The sequence below is a fragment of the Saimiri boliviensis genome, chromosome 4, assembly GCF_048565385.1.
Source record: "Saimiri boliviensis isolate mSaiBol1 chromosome 4, mSaiBol1.pri, whole genome shotgun sequence".
Classification (NCBI taxonomy): Eukaryota; Metazoa; Chordata; class Mammalia; order Primates; family Cebidae; genus Saimiri; species Saimiri boliviensis.
The window spans coordinates 113,826,180-113,851,105 of record NC_133452.1 but is presented as its reverse complement, the minus strand read 5'-3'; the positions used below and the strand labels follow the sequence as shown (position 1 = coordinate 113,851,105).

At 43.3% G+C, this 24,926-nt stretch overlaps 1 protein-coding gene across 4 annotated transcripts in view; it reads right to left on the bottom strand.

Moving 5' to 3' along the window:
• Positions 1–24,926, bottom strand: part of CGAS (cyclic GMP-AMP synthase) — a 39,573-nt gene that overhangs the window by 621 nt on the left and 14,026 nt on the right. Inside the window, exons 3-5 of one of the 4 annotated variants that reach the window (XM_074398050.1) lie at positions 20,771–21,007; positions 8,464–8,566; positions 2,948–3,064 (exon numbers count right to left, since the gene is read on the bottom strand). In XM_074398050.1, the coding sequence (XP_074254151.1) occupies positions 2,948–3,064; positions 8,464–8,566; positions 20,771–21,007 (457 nt within the window). Of the gene's footprint in view, positions 1–633; positions 3,065–8,463; positions 8,567–20,770; positions 21,011–24,926 lie in introns of those variants that run through there. The other 3 variants (XM_010337085.3, XM_074398049.1, XM_074398048.1) reach the window with 3 other exon arrangements.

Here is a 24,926-nt window from a genome sequence, read left to right as displayed (position 1 = left end):
CTGCAGTAAGAACTCTGGACACAGCCCAAGTGAGCTTCCCTGGCTGGCAATATTCTGTGTACTGGCACACTGATGCCAAGAGAATAACATGTCCATGACTCCACCAAAAGACAACAGAAAGTGCCATGTTTGGTACTCAAACTCTGCCCTTGCACTTCTTCCCTTGGCTGATTTAAACTCGAATGCTTGCCAAGTATAAACTGCAACAGTGAGCATAATGGTTTCAGTGAGTTCTGTGAGTCTTTCATCAAACCTGAGGGTGGTCTTATGGGAACTGTTTTCCCCCTAATTGTATCGATGGCACCTGAGATAACACCTTTGAGTGATTCCTCTCCCCTTGGTTAAGAGTGGGACCTGTGACTTGCTTCCAATCAATAGAATACAGTACAGGCAATGGGCTGTACATAATTATGTGTACGTAATTGTGTTAAACAAGTTTGTGGCACCCCTCTTGCCGAAGTACCTCCCTTGGTGGCTTTGAAGAATTGAGCTACTGTTGTGGGCTGCCTATGTTGGGAGGCTCACATGGTAAGGAACTGAAGGCAGCTTCTAGTAACTGAGGGCAATCTCTGGCTGACAGCAAAAAACTGAAGCCCTCAGTCCTACAAATGTAAGGAACTAAATTCTGCCAACAAAAATGGATCCCTCTCCAGTCAAGCCTCAAATGAGGCTACAGTGCTGGCTGACATGTTTTTCTCTTTTCCTTTTTGAGACTGTTCCCCTCTTGTTGCCTAGGCTGGAGTGCAATGGCGAAAACTCGGCCTCCCAGGTTCAAGCAATTCTCTTGCCTCAGCCACCTGAATAGCTGGTACAGGCAGGTACCACCACACCAAGCTAATTTCGTATTTTTAGTAGAGACAAGAGACAAGTCAGATAACAGTCCATAACTTCAATAAGATTAATAGTCAATAGTTACTAAGACTTTGTCAATACTTAACTGCTGAGCAATATTCTCAAACCAGATTTTCTTCCACACATCCTTTCTTTATGGAGTTACAAGTTGCTTAGATTATTTTATTTGGATAGTGTTCTATTTATCATTAATTGTCCCCAAAACTCAGATGTCTAATGTTTCTCTTAGTATGTTCAAACATAATAGGTTGTTAAACAAGATGTATAAAGTAAAAACCATAAAAAATTCAACTCCAGTTTATTTTCAACGGTTTGAATGAGAAAAAAAATCCATTAAAATTTTAAAATCTTCACAATAAAACACAGAAAACGTTGTTTAGTGAAACGCTGAAGACAATCCATACGACAAGTTATTTGTTACACAGACAACAAATGAAGGATAAGTACCCCAAATACATTAAAAACTTCTAGGCCAGGCACGGTGGCTCACGCCTGTAATACCAGCACTTTGGGAGGCCGAGGCAGGTGTATCATGAGGTCAGGAGTTCAAGACCAGCCTGGCCAAGATGCTGAAACCCCTTCTGTACTAAAAATACAAAAATTAGCCAGGCGAGATGACAGGCGCCCGAATCCCAGCTACTCAGGAGGCTGAGGCAGGAGAATCATTTGAACCCAGGAGACAGAAGTTGCAGTGAGCAGAGATGCACTCCAGCCTGGGAAACAGAGTGAGACTCTGTCTCAAAACAAAACAAAACTTCTACAAAACAATGAGAAGAAGATAAGAAAATGTGCAAAATATATGAACAGGAAAAATTTAACAAATAGTTGCTCTAGGCTGAATGCTACCTCAAAATAAAAAAGTTACTTAAAGTAAAAATAAATAACAGAAAATGTCAGGTTTTACATTTAGTCATATATATTAAAATAAAGTACCTTACATTTTCTTGTAAGATTGTGTATTTCCTGAGACATACAGAGACAATGTAGAACTTTTTTCATTTCTTTCCTTCTTACTCAAACATATAACACAGGGCATTGTTTCCATCAAAATATACTTAACACCTACCGGTTTTATGGAGACAATGATCATTTCTAATATTGTCTTTTACAACCTTCCACATACCTGTGTTAGGTGAGAGGTGTTTTTTAGTAAGTACTTTATGAATTTAAGGTGATATGTACATTGTCCTCTTTTCATTCCAATCTGAAAATGTCATTTATTTGCATGTATGATAAAGCGAGCATGGTAATATTTTTAGATTTCAAATACTGCTTTTGCTTCTTATTCCTTGACTAATCTTTTTCCTAGGATAGTCAATCCTTTACACTGATTCGAGTTTATTACAACAAACTGAAAATTGAACAATTATTTACATTCATTTTAGTCAATTATTGCTGTGACAAGTTTCAAACGTTCCAATTATTACAGTCACTATACTTTTTTATTTTGTTGCTTTTTTAAAAAAAGTTTTAATAATTTCCTAATTTTCTTTTTTTTAATTAATTTTTTTTTTTGAGACAGAGTCCCATTCTGTCACCCAGGATGAAGTGCAGTGCTGCCATCTCACCTTACTGCAACCTTCACCTCCCGAGTTCAAGCAATTCTCATGTCTCAGCCTCCCAAGTAGCTGGGATTACAGGTGTGCGTCACCACACCTGGCTAATTTTTACATTTTTAGTAGAGATAGTTTCACCATGTTGGCCAGGCTGGTCTCAAACTCCTGACCTCAAGTGATCTGCCTGCCTCAGCTTCCCAAAGTGCTGGGATTACAGGCCTGAGCTACCTCACCTGGCCTCGTTTAAAATTTTTTTGGTATTCTCCGGGCTTGAGAGTCACTCAGATTCTTTCGAAACAGAATCTCAAAATTCATCAAAAACTGGAAACTCATTTTTTCTTTCATATTCAATTTGCTTTGACAGAAATTCTTTACTTTTTTTGTCAATTAAGTTGCTAGAGAATAGATTGAATGCAGGAATAAAATAATTTTCAAGTTTTTCTGTCCTGAGGCACTGAAGAAAGTATGTCAGGCAGTTATCAAAGCAGAGCTCCAGGTCTTTGGGGTCCCACTGACTGTCTTGAGGGTTCTCGGTACATATGTGAAAGAAAGCAGTTTTCACATGATAAGAACAGAATTTATCCATATGTTTTTCACTTTTAAACTTTTCTTTCAGCTGTTCTAAAAGGTATTTCATCAGTTTTAAACAATCTTTCCTGTTGAATAAAAAAAGAGAAAACTTAGTTATTTACACTTAACAAAAGATTTTAGGCATCTCATAGAAAAAACATAAACTATAAAGATATATAAATATAGGCCAGGCGGGTGACTCACGCCTGTGATCCCAGCACTTTGGAGGCCAAGGCAGGCAGATCACCTAAGGTTAGGAGTTTGAGACCAGCCTGACCAACATGGTGAAACTCCGTCTCTACTAAAAATACAAAATTAGCCAGGTGTGGTGACACATGCCTGTAATACCAGCTACTCAGGAGGCTGAGGCAGAATTGCTTGAGGTCAGGAGGTAGAGGTTGCATTGAGCCAAGATCATGCCATTGCACTCCAGCCTGGGCAACAAGAGCAAAACTCTGTCTCAGAAAAATAAAATAAAATAGAAACATAATTACAGTCACACTAAAATTTGATCATGTTTTCAAATATATGGTTTGAAGTTTCAAAAACGTCGGGCCTCCATATGCAAGCCCGGACCCAGAAAGTCTGAAGTTCTCTCTGCCTCGGCTAATCACATCCCCCCCTAACAGCCCCAATCCCCCACCCCAGTTTGCCATTATCCCTGATGGCCCAGCTGAGCTTACCCTAGACATTAAGCTTCTCACCCCACCCTGCCATCTTAACTGTGATGATGGTAATGTGAGTACTCCTCCCCCCACCCTACCATCTTAACTACTCTTAACACCTAACCCTACCCCACCGCCACTGTAACTAAACTTATGCTATTGTATACTCCTTTCCCCTACCCCCACCACTGTAACTAATCTTACTCTGTAACACCCCTGCCCCCTCCCCAAAAGATTTGCCCCAACCTATAAAACCAACTCCTATCCCATGGCCCTTCACTAACGCCCTTTTCGGCCTCAGCCCACCTGTACCCAGGTGAATAAACAGCCATGTTGCTCACACAAAGCCTGTTTTGGGGGGGTGGGTCTCTTCATTCAAAGCAGGAGTTTTAACAAAAAACAAATTTTTTTGCCCTCTTTCCCATTCTTAGCTTAAATATTTTATTCTCAATTTCTTCAACTGTATGAAGCTAACAGATATTTACACTTTTTTTTTTTTTTTTTGAGATAGAGTCTCACTCTGTCATCCAGTCTGGAGTGCAGTGGGACCATCTCGGCTCACTGCAACCCTGCAACCTCCGCCTCTTGGGTTCAAGTGCTTCTCCTGCCTCAGGCTCCTGAGTAGGTGGAACTACAGGCATGTGCCACTAAAAGTTTTTTCGTATTTTTAGTAGAGATGAGTTTCACCGTGTTAGCCAGGATGGTCTCGAGCTCCTGATCCGCCCACCTCAGCCTCCCAGAGTGCTAGGATTATAGGCATGACTCACTGTAGGTCACGATGGCCAAGGGGAGACCTATGTTAATTCTATCTAAATAATTCTAAGCTTGCTTGGCTCAGAGTACACTTAAGTTCATACACTGAAGTAAACTATATTATTGGTGCAGTTAATGAGAAATCAGGCGGCAACAGGAGGCCTAAGGTAAAGACCATCGAGAGCGCAGTAATACCAGGGAACACCTCGGGATGGTTGCGGAGCAGGGAATACTGCTCTGTTCTCACGAATGCCTTCTCAGCATGGAGACTGCAGGAGGGCCTCGTAAAGAGGGCTTGTGCAAAGATCTCTGAGAAGGGAGGTGACCCCTGCTCACAAGATATGGGAGGGTCTTTGCAGATGGGAGCTGGCAAGGAGGAGAAAAGCCTTGCAGGGCAGAGATCACGGAACGCCTCAGGCTCTGCCTAGGTTCTGGGACTATGGAGTGATTTTAATTGCTCTATGTCCTCAATGCTCAGGAGATAAAAGCCCCTTGATACATTGGGTGTGGTCTGACCAGGTGGCTCATCTGCTATACTTCTCTTGCAGCCACACCCTGATAACAATCAGTGATGAACTCAGAGTACTAGTTTAGCATGTCTTAGAAGGATCTCAAGTGCTTTCCCACCCGATATTTTACCTACTCCTTCACCCTCCCCTTCCACACCCATAAGATCAATGAGATTGTGCACATAATAAAAGTGTATGGAGCCCAGAGCTCGGGGCCAACGTGCTTCCCATGCTTGCGGTGGTCCCCTGGACCCATGCTGTAAGTTATACTCTTGTATTTCTGTCTTTTTTTTTTTTTGAGACGGAGTTTCGCTCTTGTTACCCAGGCTGGAGTGCAATGGCACGATCTCGGCTCACCGCAACCTCCGCCTCCTGGGTTCAGGCAATTCTCCTGCCTCAGCCTCCTGAGTAGCTGGGATTACAGGCACGTGCCACCATGCCCAGCTAATTTTTTGTATTTTTAGTAGAGACGGGGTTTCACCATGTTGACCAGGATGGTCTCGATCTCTCGACCTCGTGATCCACCCGCCTCGGCCTCCCAAAGTGCTGGGATTACAGGCTTGAGCCACCGCGCCCGGCCAGTATTTCTGTCTTTATTTCCTTTTCTCAATCCCTCGTCACCGTCGAGACTAAGGGCACCCACGTAGAGGGTTGGGGCTGGTACCCAACACCCACCGTGCCCAGCTATTTATTTATTTATTTATTTTAAACAGGGTCTTGCTCTGTCACCCAGCCTGGGGTGCAGAGATGCAATCTCGGATCACTGCAACTTCTGTCCTCCCCACATTCCCCTCAAGCAGTCCTCCCACCTCAGCCTCCTAAGTAGATATTTATACTGTTCATCCAGTTATTCAGTACCTACAAAAATCTTGTTTTAATTTTTTTTTTTTTTTTTTTCTGAGACGGAGTTTCGCTCTTGTTACCCAGGCTGCAGTGCAATGGCGCGATCTCGGCTCACTGCAACCTCCGCCTCCTGGGTTCAGGCAATTCTCCTGCCTCAGCCTCCTGAGTAGCTGGGATTACAGGGACGCGCCACCATGCCCAGCTAATTTTTTTGTATTTTTAGTAGAGACGGGGTTTCACCATGTTGACCAGGATGGTCTCGATCTCTTGACCTCGTGATCCACCCGCCTTGGCCTCCCAAAGTTCTGGGATTACGGGCTTGAGCCACCGCGCCCGGCTGTTTTAATTTTTATAAGACTACTTTACTTTATTGAACTGAAAATATTTACATTATTTTTATTTTTCTTTTTTAAAATCCACTGATTGTATCACATAATTACTTATATTATTAGGGGTACCACAGATAATCTGCCATTTCATCTAGTTATTTAGTAGTTGACAAAATTTATTATGTATGAAACTATTTAACTTTATCAACAATATTTCTTTCTTTCTTTTTTATTTATTTATTTTTTTATTGAGACCAAGTCTCACTCTGTTGCCCAGGCTGGAGTGCAGTGGCATGATCTCAGCTCCCTGCAACCTCCATCTTCCAGGTTCCAGTGATTCTCTTGCCTTAGCCTCCCAAGGAGCTGTGATTACAGGCATGCCCCACTGTGACTGGCTAATTGTATTTTTAGTAGAGACTGGTTTTCACCATGTTGGCCAGGCTGGTCTAGAACTCCTGACCTCAGGTGATCTACCTTCCTGAGCCTACCAAAGTGCTGAGATCACAAGCATAAGCCACCATGCCTGGACAATACTGGCCAACTTTAGAAACTCAAATTAACAATTCCTTTTCAATCTTAGCTTTTTATGGTGCACATGCTATTACGAAAAAAAAAAGGCAGGGTACAGTGTCTCATGCCTGTAATCCCAACACTTTGGGAGGCCAAGGTGGGAAGATTTCTTGAACCCAAGAGTTAAGAGACCAGCCTGCCTGGGTAACAAAGGGAGATCACCATCCCTACCAATAAAAAATAAATCTTTTTTGAGACAGGGTGTCACTATGTCACTCAGGTGGGAGTTCAGTGGCACAATTGTGGCCCACTGCAGTCTTAATTTCCTGGGCTCAAGCGATTCTCCCACTTCAGCCTTCCAATAAGCTGGGACCACAGGCACCAGTCACCATGCCTGGCTAATTTTTTTTTTTTCTGAGAAGGAGTCTTGCTTTGTCACCCAAGCTGGAGTGCAATGGTGCAATCTCAGCTCACTGCAACCTCCGCCTCCTGGGTTCAAGCAATTCTCCCTGAGTAAGTGGGATTACAGGCATGCAACACCATGCCCAGCTAATTTTTTGTATTAGAGATGGGGTTTCACCATGCTGGCCAGGCTGGTCTTGAACTTCTGACCTCGTGATCCACCCACCTCAGTCTCCCAAAGTGCTGGGATTACAGGTGTGAGCCACCGCACCATGCCTGCCTGGCTAATTTTTAAATTTTTTATGGAGGCAGGAGCCTCACCATGTTGCTAGGCTGCGATTACAGGTGTGAGCCAACAGGCCCTCTGCAAATTTTTTTTTTTTAATTAGTCGAACATGGTGGCATACACCTGTAGTCTCATCTACTTGGGGGCTGAAGTAGGATGATTGCTTGAGCCCAGGAGACTGAGACCGTGGTGAACCGTGATTGGGTCAATGCACTCCTGTCTGGGTGACAGAGTGAAAGTCTGTAATCCCAGCACTTTGGGAGCCCAGGGAGGAGGGGTGCGGATCATGAAGTTAAGAGATGGAGATCATCCTGGCCAACATGGTGCAACCCTATCTCTACTAAAATACAAAAAATAGCTGGGCTTGGTGGCATGCACCTGTAGTCCCAGCTACTCAGGAGGCTGAGGCAGGAGAATCGCTTAAACCCGGGAGGCAGAGGTTGCAGTAAGTCGAGATCACCCCACTGAACTCCAGCCTGGCGACAGAATGAGACTCTGTCTCAAAAAACAGAATCGATTACTCAGTTAGTGTTGTTTTCAGTTTGACCAGTCAACCCCTAGCCATCAGCACAACCCAACTATCCCAAAGCAAGCCCAGTATCCAAAAAGAGTGATCCTTTGGCCTCCTCCAATTATATGACATTAATATTCATTACCTTTAAACAAGCAAAATACTATGATCCATTGAATTGTATGGCTAGTGTTCATACCCTCTCACTCGGTCCTACTGACACATCTATACAAAAACACATTCATGTGATCCAGGGTTCAGAACTACTACTCCCTGGCCTTGCCTTCTAACAACACCCTTTCCTTGGCCCTTTGGATCTAGCTTCTCTGGTTTCATACTCACTCTCCCCAGGTCAACCCAATCCTGCCCTGATCCCCAGACCCAACCCAGCTCAGTTCTTAAGGTTTGAGGTATGGGGTCAACAAAGAATTAAGCATAGTATAGATCAGGCGTCCCCAAACTTTTTACACAGGGGACCAGTTCACTGTCCCTCAGACGGTTGGAGGGCCGCCACATACTGTGCTCCTCTCACTGACCACCAATGAAAGAGGTGCCCCTTCCTGAAGTGTGGCGGGGGGCCGGATAAATGGCCTCAGGGGGCTGCATGCGGCCCGCAGGCCGTAGTTTGGGGACGTCTGGTATAGATAATCTGTCATTTAACAAACTAAGGCTGTTACCTGCAACATTTCTCTTCTTTCTTTTCACAGCACGTTTTAGATTTTCCATGATTGCTCAAAATTTCCTTTTCAATGTGAGAGAAGGATAGCCGCCATGTTTCTCCTTAATTTCAAAAAGAAACACAGAAAAGCACTTTACCAAAACCATCCATATCTAAACAATGTTTAAGTGGGGCTGAAAAAATTCTAGGAGTGAATCAAAAGAAGTGAACAGATAAATAATTACGTATAAAAACAAGTATACTAGGCTGGGTGCGGTGGCTCACGCCTGTAATCCCAGAGCTTTGGGAGGCCGAGGCGGGTGGATCACGAGGTCAAGAGATCGAGACCATTCTGGTCAACATGGTGAAACCCCGTCTCTACTAAAAATACAAAAAGTAGCTGGACATGGTGGTGCATGCCTTAGTCCCAGCTACTCAGGAGGCTGAGGCAGGAGAATTGCCTGAACTCAGGAGGCGGAGGTTGCGGTGAGCTGAGATTGTGCCATTGCACTCCAGCCTGGGTAACAAGAGCGAAACTCAGTCTCAAAAAAAAACAAGTACACAGACCAAAAAATGGGCCTAACTGAAAACCAATGGAAGTCACAGATGCATATAGTTAACAATAGTGAGATGTATTATCATTCATATATTGCTAAATTCCCTTTGTTAAATATTTTGTTTCAATAATAATTTCTATCAATTTATTCACTTTTTCTGTACCATCCTTACAGGTTTTAGTATTAATACAAAATGATTTGGCCTGGCTTGATGGCTCACGCCTGTAATCATAGCACTTTGGGAGGCCAAGGTGGGTGGGTCACGAGGTCAGGAGTTCAAGACCAGCCTGGCCAACATGGTAAAATCCTGTGTCTACTAAAAATGCAAAAATGAACCAGGCATGGTGGCACGAGCCTTTAATCCCAGCTACTCTGGAGGCTAAGGCAGGGGAATTACTTGAACTTAGGAGGCGGAGGTTGCAGTGAGCCAAGGTCGGGCAATTGCAACAAGAGCGAAACTTCGTCTCTAAAAAAACAAGCAAGCAAAAAGATGAAAGCAGAACATGCTAAATGACACTACTAGAATGTACTCTGAAAAATCCTCTCTTTGGGAAACTCTACAGGAAAAAATAACCTGTTCCTTCAATGAGTAAATTGAAAAGAAATAAAAAAGTAATGAAAGAGGAAGTTATGAGCTAAAAGAGATTTAACAGATACATCAGTCAGTCACAATGTATGAACCTTATTTGAATCCTGATCCAAACAGGCAAATTGAACAAAAAAAGTGTGACACAAGACAAGTGGAACTTTTAATACTGAATAGACGTTTGATATTAGGAAATTGTTGTTTTTTTTCTTTTTTTGAGACAAGGTTTCCCTCTATCACCCAGGCTGGAGTGTGTGAACACAGCTCACTGAAACCTTGACTTCCTGGCCTCGAGCAATCTTCCCACCTCACCCTTTCCCATAGCTGGGACCAGAAGCACACACCACCATGGCTGGCTAATTTTTAAATTTTTTGTAGACATGGGCTCTCTATGTTCCCCAGGCTGATCTTGAACTCCTGGACTCCGGCAATCCTCCAGCCCCCCAAAGTGGTGGAATTACAGGCGTGAGCCACTGTGCCCAGGCAATATAAGAAAATTATTTGCTTACGCATTTATTTTATTTATTTATTTTTGGGATGGAGTCTCTGTTGCCCAGGCTAAAGTGCAGTGATGCCATCTTGGCTCACTGCAACCTCCGCCTCCCGGGTTCAAGCAATTCTCCTGCCTCAACTTCTCCAGTAGCTTGGACTGCAGGCATGAGCCACCATGCCCAGCTAATTTTGTACTTTTAGTAGAGACAGAGGTTTCACCATGTTGGCCAGGCTGGTCTTGAACTCCTGAATTCTGCCGGCCCCAGCCTCCCAAAGTGCTGGGATTATAAGTGTGAGCCACTGCTCCCGATCATTTATTATTATTATTATTATTATTATTGAGACGGAGTTTCACTCTTGTTACCCAGGCTGGAGTGCAATGGGGCAATCTCAGCTCACTGCAACCTCCGCCTCCTTGGTTCAGGCAATTCTCCTGCCTCAGCCTCCTGAGTAGCTGGGATTACAGGCACGCGCCACCATGCCCAGCTAATTTTTTGTATTTTTAGTAGAGACGAGGTTTCACCATGTTGACCAGGATAGTCTTGATCTCTTGACCTCGTGATCCACCCGCTTCGGCCTCCCAAAGTGCTGAGATTATAGGCTTGAGCCACCGCGCCTGGCCATTTATTATTTTTTTAAGACAATGTCTCACTTTGTCACCCAGGCTGGAGTGCAGTGACCTGATCTCGACTCACTGCAGCCTCCACCTCCTAGGCTCAAGTGATTCTCCCATCTCAGCCCCTTAAAGAGCTGAAACAACAGGTGCATATCACCATGCCCAGCTAATTTATTTTGTATTTTTCGTAGAGACAAGGTTTGGCTACATGGCCCAGGCTGGAACTCCTGGGCTCAAGTGATCCACCCACCTCAGTCTCCCAAAATGCTGGTATTACAGGCATAAGCCATTACTCCCGGCCTGGTCTCCTTTGGTACTGGTTTAAGATTTTCATAATAAAAGTTTTGACTGGGTGCCGTGGCTCATACTTGTAATCCCATCACTTTGGGAGGCCGAGGCGAGTGGATCACCTGAGGTCAAGAGTTTAAGAGCAGCCTGGACAACATGGTGAAACCCCATTTCTACAAAAAATTCAGAACTTAGCCAGGCATGGTGGTGGCCACCTGTAATCCCAGCTACTCAGGAGGCTGAGACAGAATTGCTTAAACCCAGGAGGCAGAGATGCAGTGAGCCTAGATTGCACCACTGCACTCCAGCCTGGATGACAGAGCAAGACTCCTTCTCAATAATAATTACAATAATAATAAATAAATAGTTTTAAAATAGATCAATTACCTGTGAATAAGTTAACAAAAGATATACAAAACCTCTGCAGCAAAAATGCTAATGAGAGAAGCTGGGAAGTATTAGAGGAGATCTAAATAAGTGGATTGGGGAACTCAATATTGTTAACGTATCAACTCTCCCCCATTTTTTCTTTCTTTCTTTTTTTTTTGGAGACAAGGTCTTGTTCTGTTTCTCAGGCTAAAGTGCAGTGACAAGTTCATAGCTCACTGTAATCTCGAACTTAAGTGATTCTCTTGCATAACTAAAACTACAAGTGCATGCCACCAGCCTAATTTTTTAAAAAGTTATTGTAGAGATGGAGATTCACAACTCTCTGTAAAAGCTTTTATGGACAGTTTTTCTTTCTTTCTTTCTTTTTTTTTTGAGACAGAGTCTTGCTTTGTTACCAGGCTGGAGTGCAATGGAATGATCTCAGCTCACTGCAACCTCCACCTCCCAGGTTAAAGCCTCTGAAGTAGCTGGGACTACAGGCAGGCACCACGATGCCCAGCCAACTTTTTTTATTTTTAGTAGAGACAGGCTTCACCATGTTGGCCAGAATGGTTTCAATCTCTTGACCTCGTGATCTACCTGCCTCAGCCCCCAAAAGCGCTGGGATTACAGGTGTGAGCCACCGGGCTCAGCGAGAGTTTTCACAGAGTGTTGTCCAGGATGGTCTTGAACTCTTCACCTCAAGCAATTCTCCTTCCTCAGCCTTCTGAAGTGCTGGAATGACAGGCATAAGCCACCATTCCTGGCCCCAGATTTATTTATAGATTCTACATTATCTCAATCAAAATTCCAAAAAGCATTTTGTGGAATCTGACAAGCTGATTTCAAAACTTATATGAGAATGCAAAGGGTCAAGACTCTCTAAAACACCCTTGGAGAAGAACAAAGTGGTAGAACTTGCCCTAAAGGGTATCAAGACTAATTTTAAAGCTACATTATTTACAACAACACGGTACAAAGATAGACAAAGATTTTTAATGGTACAGAATAAAGAGTGCAGGAATAGCTACAGAATACAGTTGGCGCTTTGTATTCAAGGGTTTCACATCTAAGAATTCAACCAACCATGGATTGAAGCCCACAGATATGGAGGTCCAACTATACTACATCATTTTATGTAAGGGATTTGAGCATCTGCGGACTTTGGCGTCTACGGGGTACCCTGGAGCCAATCCTGAGGGTCAACTGTATATGAGACTGTAAAGAAAGGTGGCATGTACCCTTTGAGGGAATACATTGTCTTCCCGGGTCCACAAGGGGGCTTAGTTTCAAGGGCAAGAATCTTCCCAGCGACATGCCCCGTCCCTCAACCCATCCGGGGGATTAGAGATCTTTGTTTAAATTTTCCATCCTGCAGGAAGAATCAAAGATCAATCACTCCAGTGGAAGTTTAAAGGAACACTTTTCATAGGTCAAAGGGCTTGGAGAGGGAGGGAATTCCTCCCAGGTTAAAAGTCCCTGTCCCCCACATCCCGGCCGGCGGCTTCCATATTAGAGTCCCTTCCACAATCTTCGTGGAAGCTTTCTCTTTCTCATCTTTCTCTCTCTTTTTCTATTGCTCTGCCTAAATAAATAAATCACTTTCTGCAAAAACTCTTTGGGGTCCGATATTTACTTGCAAGTGCACAGCGCCCCGCGTGGTCCCCTCTCCCATTCTTGGGTGAGTGAGAGACCAAAAGCCTAGAGCCCACTGGGGAGCGAGCTAAACCTCCCCTGCACCCCGGGTCCCAGAAACCTGCAAACACCCTTGAAAAAATGTGATAAGGATGGCACTTTGCCTCTGTGACCTTCCTCCCCCAAACTAGTACCTGGTCTATTCATAAGAAATATATTAAACAAATATCAAGTAAAAGACATTCTGCAAATTACCTAACTAGTACTCCTCAAAAGTGTTAAAACTGAAAAACTGTCACAGTCAAGAGCAGTTTAAGCAGACATAACAACTAAATGCAATATGGTATCCTAAAAGGGATCTTGGAACAGTAAAAGGACATTGAGAGAAACTAAGGAAATCTGAATAAAGTATAGACTTTTTTTTTTTTTTTGAGATGGAATCTCACTCTGTCACACAGGCTGCAGTGCAGGGGCATGTTCTTGGCTTACTGCAACCTCCGCCCCCTGAGTTCAAGCGATTCTCCTGTCTCAGCCTCCCGAGTACCTGGGACTACAGATATGCACCACCATCCCTGGCTAATTTTTGTACCTTTTTTTTTTTTTTTATTTAGCAGAGATGGGGTTTCTCCATGTTGGCCAGGGTGGTCTTGAACTCCTGACTTCAGGTGATCCACCCACCTCAGTCTCCCAAAGTGCTAGGATTATAGGCATGACCCACTGTGACCAGCGATAAAGCATAGACTTCAGCTAACAATAATATATCAATATTGGTTTATTAATTGTATAAATGTACTATATTAATGTGAGATATTAATAATAGGGAAATGGGGGTGCTGCAGTGGCACGTGTCTGTATTCCTAGTTACTCGATAGGCTGAGGCAGGAGGATCATTGAGCTCAGTTCCAGACCAGCATGGGCAACACAGTGAAACTGCCCCACTACCTCCCACACAAAAAACCCCAGGGAAAAGGGATTTTTTCCCATTATATGGGAACTCTCTGTATTATCTTCACAATTTTTCTATAAATATAAAACTATGCTAATACAAAAAGTTTATTTTTAAATAAACTACATTGAGATATCATTTCTCACTTTTTGAACTACTGGAAAGAATTTCAGTTGGCAAAAAGTTTAACCAGTCAGTGAGGGTGAAACAGGTACTCTGATACATTGCTGTGAAAATGTAAATTGGAATGATGCCTATGGAGGAGATCTGGGAAATACCTAGCAATATTACATAAAGATTTACTGTTTGACCAGCTGTAAAAAATAGACTTTAAAAATGAGTGGGTTCCCTGGTAAGCAGACTCGATAGGAGAAAAAAGAAAAAAAATAAAAGGAATGGGTGTTTTCTCTACATAGAGGTATGGAGTGAGATCCAAGATATCTTGTTAAAATGAAAAAAAAAGTGTTATATCTGAGAGCAGGGCTTCTAAAAAGTAAAAAATAAACAAAATTAATTTTTTTTTTTTTTTGAGACGGAGTTTCACTCTTGTTACCCAGGCTGGAGTGCAATGGCGCGATCTTGGCTCACTGCAACCTCTGCCTCCTGGGTTCAGGCAATTCTCCTGCCTCAGCCTCCTGAGTAGCTGGGATTACAGGCACGCGCCACCATGCCCAGCTAATTTTTGTATTTTTAGTAGAGACGGGAATTCACCATGTTGACCAGGATGGTCTCGATCTCTTGACCCTGTGATCCACCCGCCTCAGCCTCCCAAAGCGCTGGGATTACAGGCTTGAGCCACCGCACCCGGCCAAAATTAATAAAATTTAAAAGAAAAAGGCATGACCTGTGTGTGATGGTTCATTCCTGTAATCCCAGTACTTTGGGATTGTTTGAGTTCAGGAGTTTGAGACCAGCCTGGGCAACATAGCAAGACCCTGTGTCTACTTTAAAAAAAAGGTGTACCTTTTATTTTAAAAAAGGGGATGATTATACAAATATATTTTGTATATAAATTATATTATCTAATATTTATATGTTTAATCTACTTTTTTCAAAATAATACCAGTATTATTACCAATAATATACTTATAAAAAACAGATTTTTTTGGCACTTTTTGTTTTTAAGATAAAAGGATAGTCAAAATACCAAGTTTTAAGCCCACTTGAAAAAAATGTCCAGCTGGGCACAGTGTCGTGCACCCTAATTTCAGCTACTTGGGAGGCAAGAGGCCGAGACGAGAGGATCACTTGAAACCAGGAGTTTGACTCCAAGAACAACCCTAACTTCTAGGCTCAATGGTCCTCCTCCCTCAGCCTCCAGAAGGCCAAGGGAACTAGGACTATAAGCACATGCCACTGCACCCTCATTTCCTTATTATTAACATCTCGTATTCATAAAATACATTGGAACAATTAATAAACCAACACTGATACATTATTGTTAACTCAAGTTTATATCCAGATATCCTTAGTTTTTACATGATCTTTTTTACCTTAAAAAATTAAATACTATATACTATATCTATTTATATGCCACCACCTTTTTTTTTTTTTTTTTTGAGATGGAGTCTCACTCTGCTGCCCAGGCTAAAATGCAGTGGTGCGGTCTCGGCTCACTGCAACCTCCACCTCCTGGGTTCAAGCAATTCTTCTGCCTCAGCCTCCAGAGCAGCTGGGACTACAGGCGTACGCCACCACACCCAGCTAACTTTTGTATTTTTTTTTAGTGGAGACAGCATTTCACCATATTGGCCAACCTGGTCTGAGACTTCTGACCTTGTGATCCACCTGCCTCGGCCTCCCAAAGTGCTGGGATTACAGGTGTGAGCCACTGCCAGCTGCCACCACCTTTTAAAAATAAAAGGCACACTTTTTTTTTGTTTGTTTTTGAGACAGGGTCTTACTCTGTCGCTGCTGGAGTGCAGTGGCACCATCTTGGCTCACTGCAGCCTCAAACTCCTGGCTCAAGTGATCCTCCTACCTCAGCCTCTCAAATAGCTGAGATACAGGCATGCACTACCACGCCTGGCTAATTTTTGTATTTTTTGTAGAGATAGGGTTTCATCATGTTGCCCAGGCTGGTCCTGAACTCCTGAGCTCAAGTGATCTACCTGCTTCAGCTTCCCAAAGTGTTGGGATTATAGGTTTGAGCCATTATATCAGTGAGATACAGAATATATATATATATATATTTCAAAGACAGGGTTTCACCATATTGATCAGGCTGGTCTTGAACTCCTGACCTCAGGTGATCCACCTGCCTCAGCCTCCCAAAGTGCTGGGATTACAGGCGTGAGCCACCACACCAGGCCAGAATATATTTATTTACCTATATTTTTTAAACATGGAAGGGCGAGCACGGCGGCTCACACCTGTAATCCCAGCACTTTGGGAGGCCAGAGTGGATCAGTCACCTGAGGTCAGAAGTTTGAGACCAGTTTGGCCAACATGGTAAAACCCTGTCTTTACTGAAAATACAAAATTAGCCAGGCATGGTGGCACGTACCTGTAATCCCATCTACTCCAGGAGACTAAGGCAGACTGACTTAAACCTGGGAAGCTGAGGCTTCAGTGAGCCAAGATGAGGCTTCCGTGAGCCAGCCTGGGTGACAGAGGAAAACTCCGTCTCAGAAAAATAAATAAATAAAATAAAAAATAAAACATGGCAGGGTAAACTAAAAACAATTAAAAGGGTTTCTATTCAGGGAAAGAGAAAAGCGTGGAGGGGACATGAACGGAAGATGTTTCTCTAACTGTACGTTTTTCCACAGCTTTGACTTTGGAACCATGCAAATGCTTTATAAATTTATGAAACAAATTAAATCAAACTTTAAAAATCAGTATATAAAAACAGATAACATAATGAAACAAGTTAATTTACCCATGTTTAAACTGTCCAGAGACTTTTTTTGCAGGGGGGAAGAGGGGTACAGAGAACATCTTGTTATGTTATCCTGGATGTAGTCTAGTGGCACAATCACAGCTCACTATGGCCCTTAACTCCTCGGCTCAAGCAATCCCCCCAAGTAGCTGAGACTACAGGCATGGGACACTGCGCCTGGCTGAACATTTTTTCAAGTGGGTTAAAAACCTCATATTTTGACTGTCATTTTATCTTAAGAACAAAAAACTGCGAGTAAATCATAAACTGGTTTTTTGTTTTTGTTTTTGTTTTTTTTTTTTGAGTTGGAGTTTCGCTGTTGTTACCCAGGCTGGAGTGCAATGGCGCGATCTCGGCTCACCGCAACCTCCGCCTCCTGGGTTCAGGCAATTCTCCTGCCTCAGCCTCCTGAGTAGCTGAGATTACAGGCACGCGCCACCATGCCCAGCTAATTTTTTGTATTTTTAGTAGAGACGGGGTTTCACCATGTTGACCAGGATGGTCTCGATCTCTTGACCCTGTGATCCACCTGCCTCGGCCTCCCAAAGTGCTGGGATTACAGGCGTGAGCCACCGTGCCCGGCCATAAACTGTTTTTTATAAATTATATTATTGGTAATAAAACTGGTATTATTTTGAAACAGGTAGTTTTTTTGTTTTTTTTATTTTCTTTGAGACGGAGTTTTGCTCTTGTTGCCCAGGCTGGAGTGCAATAGCATGATCTCGGCTCACTGCAACCTCTGCATCCCAAGTTCAAGTGATTCTCCTGCCTCAGCCTCCTGAGTAGCTGGGATTACAGGTGCTCGCCACCACGCTTGGTTAATTTTGTATTTTTAGTAGAGACGAGGTTTCTCCATGTTGGTTGGGCTGGTCTCAAACTCCCAACCTCAGGTGATCCGCCTGCCTCTGCCTCCCAAAGTGTTGGGATTACAGGCTCACATGAGATACCACACATGGCCCAACAGGTAGACTTTTAAAATTTGAAAAAAAATTTTTTTTTTGGTCTTTTTGTTTTTTTCCTTTTTGTGGAGAACGGGGTCTCGCTATATTGCCCAGGCAGTTCTCGAACTCCTGGGCTCAAGCTATCCTCCCGCCTCTGCCTCCCTAAGAGCTGGGATTACAGGCGTGAGCCACAGCGCCAGGCAAATTTGAAATTTTTAATTAAAAATCAATAAAAGCAAGGTCAGTCACAGTGGCTCATGCCTGTAATCCCAGCACTTTGGGAGGTCGAGTTGGATGGATCACCTGAGGTCAGGAGTTCGAGACCAGCCTGACCAATATGGTGAAACCCAGTCTCTACTAACAAGACAAAAAACTAGCCAGGCATAGTGACACGTGCCTGTAGTCCCAGCTACTCAGGATGCTGAGGTGGGAGAATTGTTTCAATCCAGGAGGTAGAGGTTGCAGTGAGCTGAGATTGCACCAATGCACTCCAGCCTGGACAACAGAGTGAGACTGTATCAAAAAATAAATGACAAATAAAAATAAATAAAAACAACAACATCACATTTTAAAAAATATAGCTTGTGAGACCAGGGAATTACTAGTGGACTGCTTAGAAAAAAAAAAAGATAAAGCAGGTGTTGTGTCTCCAACCTAGTACAAGTATTTTCACTCTTAAGTCCCTTTGTTCACTCAATTACACATACACTCACACACGTATACAGAAGCAGGGTTTTGTCTAATTATACATAATCTGCCATTATGGGAGATGCAGAATAGCCAAGGGTAACAGAAAGCAGAGGTGAAGCTAAGCACCCAGAACCAGACTTCACTTTCTTTCATTTTAATGGAAGGATGCAAAGAACTTCCTAACCACATAGGCCACAGGGCAACCAAAGGACTCTTTTTCATCTCTAAGCTGATATGTCTTCCGGTGTCCCCCAGGACAGAAAGAGATAGTATGGGATCCTGTTGCGATTTGTGTATCACTTACAGTCAAGGTTTCTTGGGACAGCTATTCTAAAACTTGTTCAGGCCAGGCGCGGTGGCTCAAGCCTGTAATCCCAGCACTTTGGGAGGCCGAGGCGGGTGGATCACAAGGTCAAGAGATCGAGACCATCTTGGTCAACATGGTGAAACCCCGTCTCTACTAAAAATACAAAAAAAATAGCTGGGCATGGTGGCGCGTGCCTGTAATCCCAGCTACTCAGGAGGCTGAGGCAGGAGAATTGCCTGAACCCAGGAGGCGGAGGTTGCGGTGAGCCGAGATCTCGCCATTGCACTCCAGCCTGGGTAACAAGAGCGAAACTCCGTCTCAAAAAAAAAATAAAAAAATAAAAAAATAAAGCTTGTTCAGGTTGCAGAACAATCTCTTTGCAGAAAGCTATAATCATTTTTTAAAAATATGAACAATGATATATGTAAGCCCCCTTCATAAACTATTTTTCTTAGAGAAAAATTCCTATATGTATGCAATACATAAAGTTATGATGTGTGTCCACAAAAACACAAATCATCAAACTAAGTGTAATTGACTATTTCTGGGCTTTTTTCAGCAATACTCATTTATGGTTCATTTGTTTTGTGGTCCCCTTGAGTTTCCCTGGAATCCAATAGTAGTATGTGCCAAAAAGTCCTATATAAACCTATGGGAGAAAATGAAAATAATCAGCTACTTTCTTTCTTTCTTTCTTTCTTTCTTTCTTTCTTTCTTTCTTTCTTTCTTTCTTTTTTTTTTTGTTTTGAGATGGAGTTTCGCTCTTGTTACCCAGGCTGGAGTGCAATGGCGCGATCTCGGCTCACCGCAACCTCCGCCTCCTGGGTTCAGGCAATTCTCCTGCCTCAGCCTCCTGAGTAGCTGGGATTACAGGCATATACCACCATGCCCAGCTACTTTTTTGTATTTTTAGTAGAGACGGGGTTTCACCATGTTGACCAGGATGGTCTCGATCTCTTGACCTTGTGATCCACCCGCCTCGGCCTCCCAAAGTGCTGGGATTACAGGCTTGAGCCACCGCGCCCGGCCTTCTTTCTTTCTTTTGGACTAAATCACAAGAAAAAAGCTGCTTCCCAAGAGTTTGAGACCAGGCTGGCCAACATGGTGAAACCCCATCTCTACTAAAAATAAAAAAAATTAACCAGGCATGGTGGCAGGTACCTGTAATCCCAGCTACTCGAGAGGCTGAGGCAGGAAAATAATTTGAACTCGGGAGGCAGAGGTTGTAGCGAGCTGAGATCGCACCATTGCACTCCAGCCTGGATGACAAGAGTGAAACTCTGTTTCAAAAAAGAAAAAAGCTACTTCCTTCTACCTTCAGAATTATCACCATTATTCAGTTTTAGCTGTAGACCAACTCAATCTGGTTCTTGGAAGTTAAGTGTTACCCAAGAGCACAGCCTGAAAACCCATCCTGATCTGTAAGGCTAAGACACGCAGGTAAACAGGCAAACCTAACCACTGTGCTCAAATACAGCTGAGGCTGGAAAGTTCTCCTGGCTGCATGGGAGAAGTGGAATGGGAAGACGAAGGAAAGAGAGAACCAAGGCTGAGAATGAGAGTCTAGACTCTAATGATAATATTGGTATGCAATAATGTATAACTGCCAGAACACAACTGGCCACAGAACTGCATGCACATTTTATCTTTGCAGAATCTTTCAAGTAGCTTTGGTTAACACAGTGTACAGATGACCAGGGCAGTCTGATTCCAAGGCCATTGCTGCTTTTCTTTACTAAAAAAAAAAATATATATATATATATATATATATACATATATATATATAAAATTCAAATACAAATTGCTAGATATTTTAAAACTGAGTATTTGATATTAATACTACAATTATGCTCTTTTCAATTCTGTCTGTTACCAAACTCCCATCTTGTAACCTATTTTGTCTGATAGCTCTTGAAATGACAAAAGCATTGGTTGGCTGTTGACCTTATACTGCCTGAGCATGTAACATGAACAACTCTTTGATGTCTTCTTTAAGTTAATGTTAATATTTAAAATACCTTGGAAACTATTTCCTTCCTTTGCATGCTTGGGTACAAGGTAAAACGGCTTTTGTCTTAGCTCCTTCCTGACTTTTGCTGAAAGCCAGTCTTTGATGGGCAGACCTTCCTGGGTGCTAGCAGGCCAGCTACTTTTTGATTCCAAAGCCAGGATTATATCCACAGATATTTCTTTTCTAATAAGAAGGGTTACAGCAGGGCTCCCTCTTCTTTTCCTCTCCATGATGACATCTGTATCTGCTTGAACATATAAAAGAGAAGAAAGTATTTATTAATCCAACTTTCTCTGAAAATACAGGGGAAACAATGCAGCTATAATTGAAGATCTCTGGTGCGCTAAGCATAGAGTAAACAATAGTGGTAAAACAGAAACTGGCTCTAAAAAGCTACGTGTTTTACTAATTTAACCAATATTGGCCAGGTGTGATGGCTCACGCCTGTAATCCCAGCACTTTGGGAGGCCGAGGTGAGTGGTTAACTTGAGGACAGGACTTCGAGACCAGCCTGGCCAACATGTTGAAACCCCATCTCTACTAAAAACACAAAAATTAGCTGGGCATGGTGGTGAATGCCTGTAATCCCTGCTACTTGGGAGGACGAGGCATGAGAATTGATTGAACCCACGAGGTGGAGGTTGCAGTGAGCCGAGATCACATCACTGTGCTCCAGACTGAGCAACAAAGTAAGACTCTCCCTAAAAAACCAAAAAACAAAACAAAACAAAACAGTATTTCTTGATAGCTCCCATGGGAGGCATTGTCAGACTGTGTGTGGCATATATGATGGGGGGGTCTCTGTAGATTTTGAGGTTTGAGGGTACTCTGATTAAATTTTCATTACAAATTATAGATGGCAATGTGGAGGGAAGCCTAGAGAAGAGGCTAGGTGGGCCAGAGGGAAGAGACAGGCAGCAAAAAGACCACAGCAACAGGCCAGCACAGAGCCATGGAGCATCAAGACACAGGCGGAAGCAATGAGAGCAACTAAAGAGGTTCAAACCAACATAACTGGTCAGGGGTTGAGTCCACGATGTGAGGAGGAAAGTAAGAGCCTTGGGATGCCATCCCAGGATCTTGGCCTAGGAAACGGATGATGTTGGTTCCATTCCCCAAAACAGAATAAGCAGGAAGAAGAAAGATTGGGCCAAGTTGAACTTCATGAGACACAATGAGGTCTAGGTGCCTGTGGGACACTCAAGTGGAGATGGCTACCAGGTAGGTGGCCATGGTCAGAAATTCAGACAGTTTTAGGAGTTGGGGGTGTATGAGCAGTAAAGACCACTACTCTCAGATAAGACTGCCAAAGTGAGGAAGTAGAGCACAGCAGAGAAATTGCTAGAAAAATCTGCAAACCAGGCCAGGTGCGGTGACTCAAGCCTATAATCCCAGCACTTTGGGAGGCCAAGGCAGGTGGATCACGAGGTCAAGAGATCGAGACCATCCTGGCCAACATGGTGAAACCCCATCTCTACTAAAAATACAAAAAATTAGCCGGGCATGGTGGCACATGCCTGTAGTCCCAGCTACTTGGGTGGCTGAGGCAGGAGAATCGCTTGAACCCAGGAGGCTGAGGTTGCGGTGAGCCAAGATTACACCATTGCACTCCAGCCTGGGCAACAAGAGCAAAACTCCGCCTCAAAAAAAAAAAAAAGAAAAAAAAAAGAAAAAGAAAAATCTGCAAACCTGGCCACCTCTTACCCAAACCTGGCCGCCTCTCCTGTTACCAATGAGGAAGTAAGTGTCCATCTACCTTTCTTTTTATGAGACAAAGTCTCACTCTGTTGCCCAGGTTGGATGGAGTGCAATGGCGTGATCTTGGCTCACTGAAACCTTCACCTCCCAGGTTCAAGTGACTCTCCTGCCTCAGCCTCCTGAGTAGATGGGATTACAGGTCTGCGCTACTTTGCCTGGCTAATTTTCTATTTTTAGTAGAGATGGAGTTTCACTATATTGGCCAGGCTGGTCTCGAACTCGTGAGCTCAAATAATCTGCCCGCCTTGGCCTCCCAAAGTGCTGGGATTACAGGCGTGAGCCACTGCGTCTGGTCCTCTATCTACCTTACAAAGGCCGCCTCTGCACATGGTCTCTGAACCCTTTCCTTCTCAACTTCTCAAGTACCTTGTTCTTCAACTATTCCTTCTCCTGCACCAGCCATCTCTCCCTCCCTGCTGGATCATTCTGAAATTCACAGAAAAGGTTACAGTGTATACCTCTCCTTTCACCCCACATCTGATGCCTTTCCATACTCACCCATCTTTCTGCTTCCTTCCAACCCAAACTTTTTTTTTTTTTTTTGAGTCAGGGTCCCACTCTGTCACCCAGGCTGGAGTGTAGTAGCATGCACATGGCTCACTGCCGCCTCAGCCTCCTAGGCTCAAATGATCCTCTTGCTTCAGCATCATATGTAGCCAGGAATACAGGCGCATGACACCATCTCTGGCTAATTTTTAAAATATTTTTGTAGAGATGGACTCTCCCTTTGTTGCCCAGGCTGGTCTTGAACTCCTGGGCTTAAGCGATTCTTCTGCCTCGGCCTCTCAAAGTGCTGAGACACCACACTCAGCCCAGACAGAACTTTCTAGAGCAGCCTACACATGCTGTCTCCACTGCAACAAAACACTTGTATTCTCCTTTTGCTCATTCTCTGCTTCACCAACTCTAATAGAATTCTCTTCTTACCACTCTACTTAACATTGCAAATTCCCATATCCATCTCCCACATTCCTGATCCCTCTCTTTGCTATACTTTTTCACAACAGCACTTACTACTATCTACTACACAAGATAATCAGCTGGGCGCGGTGGCTCTTGCCTGTAATACCAACACTTTGGGAGGACAAGATGGGTGGACCACTTGAGGCCAGGAGTTTGAGACCAGCTTGGCCAACATGGTGAAACCCCACCTCTTTAAAAAAAAAAAAAAAGATAAACATAATTTCCATTTGTTATTAATTGTATTTCTGTGGTTGCAAAAATTATAAAGTACAGAAGGGTAGAGGTCTTCATCTATTTGTTCACTAATTAATCCTAAATAACCAGAATACCTGCACATTAGATAATCAATGATTATTTATTAAATTGATGGATAAATGAATCTAAACTATCTGCCTAGGTATTTCATCTATTCCCAATGCCACCTATATGATGACAACTCCCAAATGTTCCTTGCAGCCCAAATGTATCCTTTGCACTCCAAACCTATATCCAGCCACATGACACATCCACTTTGATGTACCGCAGGAATCTATAAAGAAACATATCCAAAGCCAGTAACATAACTTAATTCATATCCCAAAATATGTTGTTCCTCAGTTCTCCCCATCTCAGAGAATGGCATAATGAATCCACCCAGATGCACCATCAGGAAACCTGGAAACTGTCTTAATTTAATCCTCTCTTATCCCCTACACTTAATCCAGATGCAAGTGCTGCTACAGCCTGGATCTGCCTGCTGCTGCAATCCCAGCACCCTATTCCCACCCCATCTAAGCTGCCACCATCTTTTAGCTGAACTATTACATCATTTTTCTTTCTAATTTTTCTATTTGCCTTCTTGTAAGAGCTATCCTTAAAAGCCAGAGTAAATATTTAAAAATTCAAAGCCAAGCATTATTCTCTGATGAAAACTTGGCTTCTCAATGATCAGATAATAAAATTTGGCCAGGCTCGGTGGCTCACGCCTGTAATCCCAGCACACTGAGAAGCCAAGGTGGGTGTATCACGAGGTCAGGAGTTCAAGACCAGCCTGGCCAAAATGGTAAAACCCCGTTTCTACTAAAAATACAAAAATTAGCTGGGTGTGGTAGTGGGCGCCTGTAATCCTAGCTACTCAGGAGGCTGAAGCAGCAGAATCCCTTGAACCTGGGAGGTGGAGGCTGCAGTGAGCTGAGATCATGCCACTGCACTCCAGCCTGGGCATCAGAGCAAGACTGTGTCTCAAAAATCAAATCAAATCTAATCTAAACTCCTTTTCAGGGTCTACAAGTCAGTACAGAATCTGGTCCCTGACTGCCTCTTCAGCTTCATTTCATGTCACTTCGCCTTTTCTGCAAAAGTCTCTTTTTGTTCCTAGATCTTGCCAAGCTCCTTTTCCTGCCTCAGGGCTTGGCTCCACTACCCCATTCTACCCCAATTGCTGTCACTTTTCCCAGTTTACT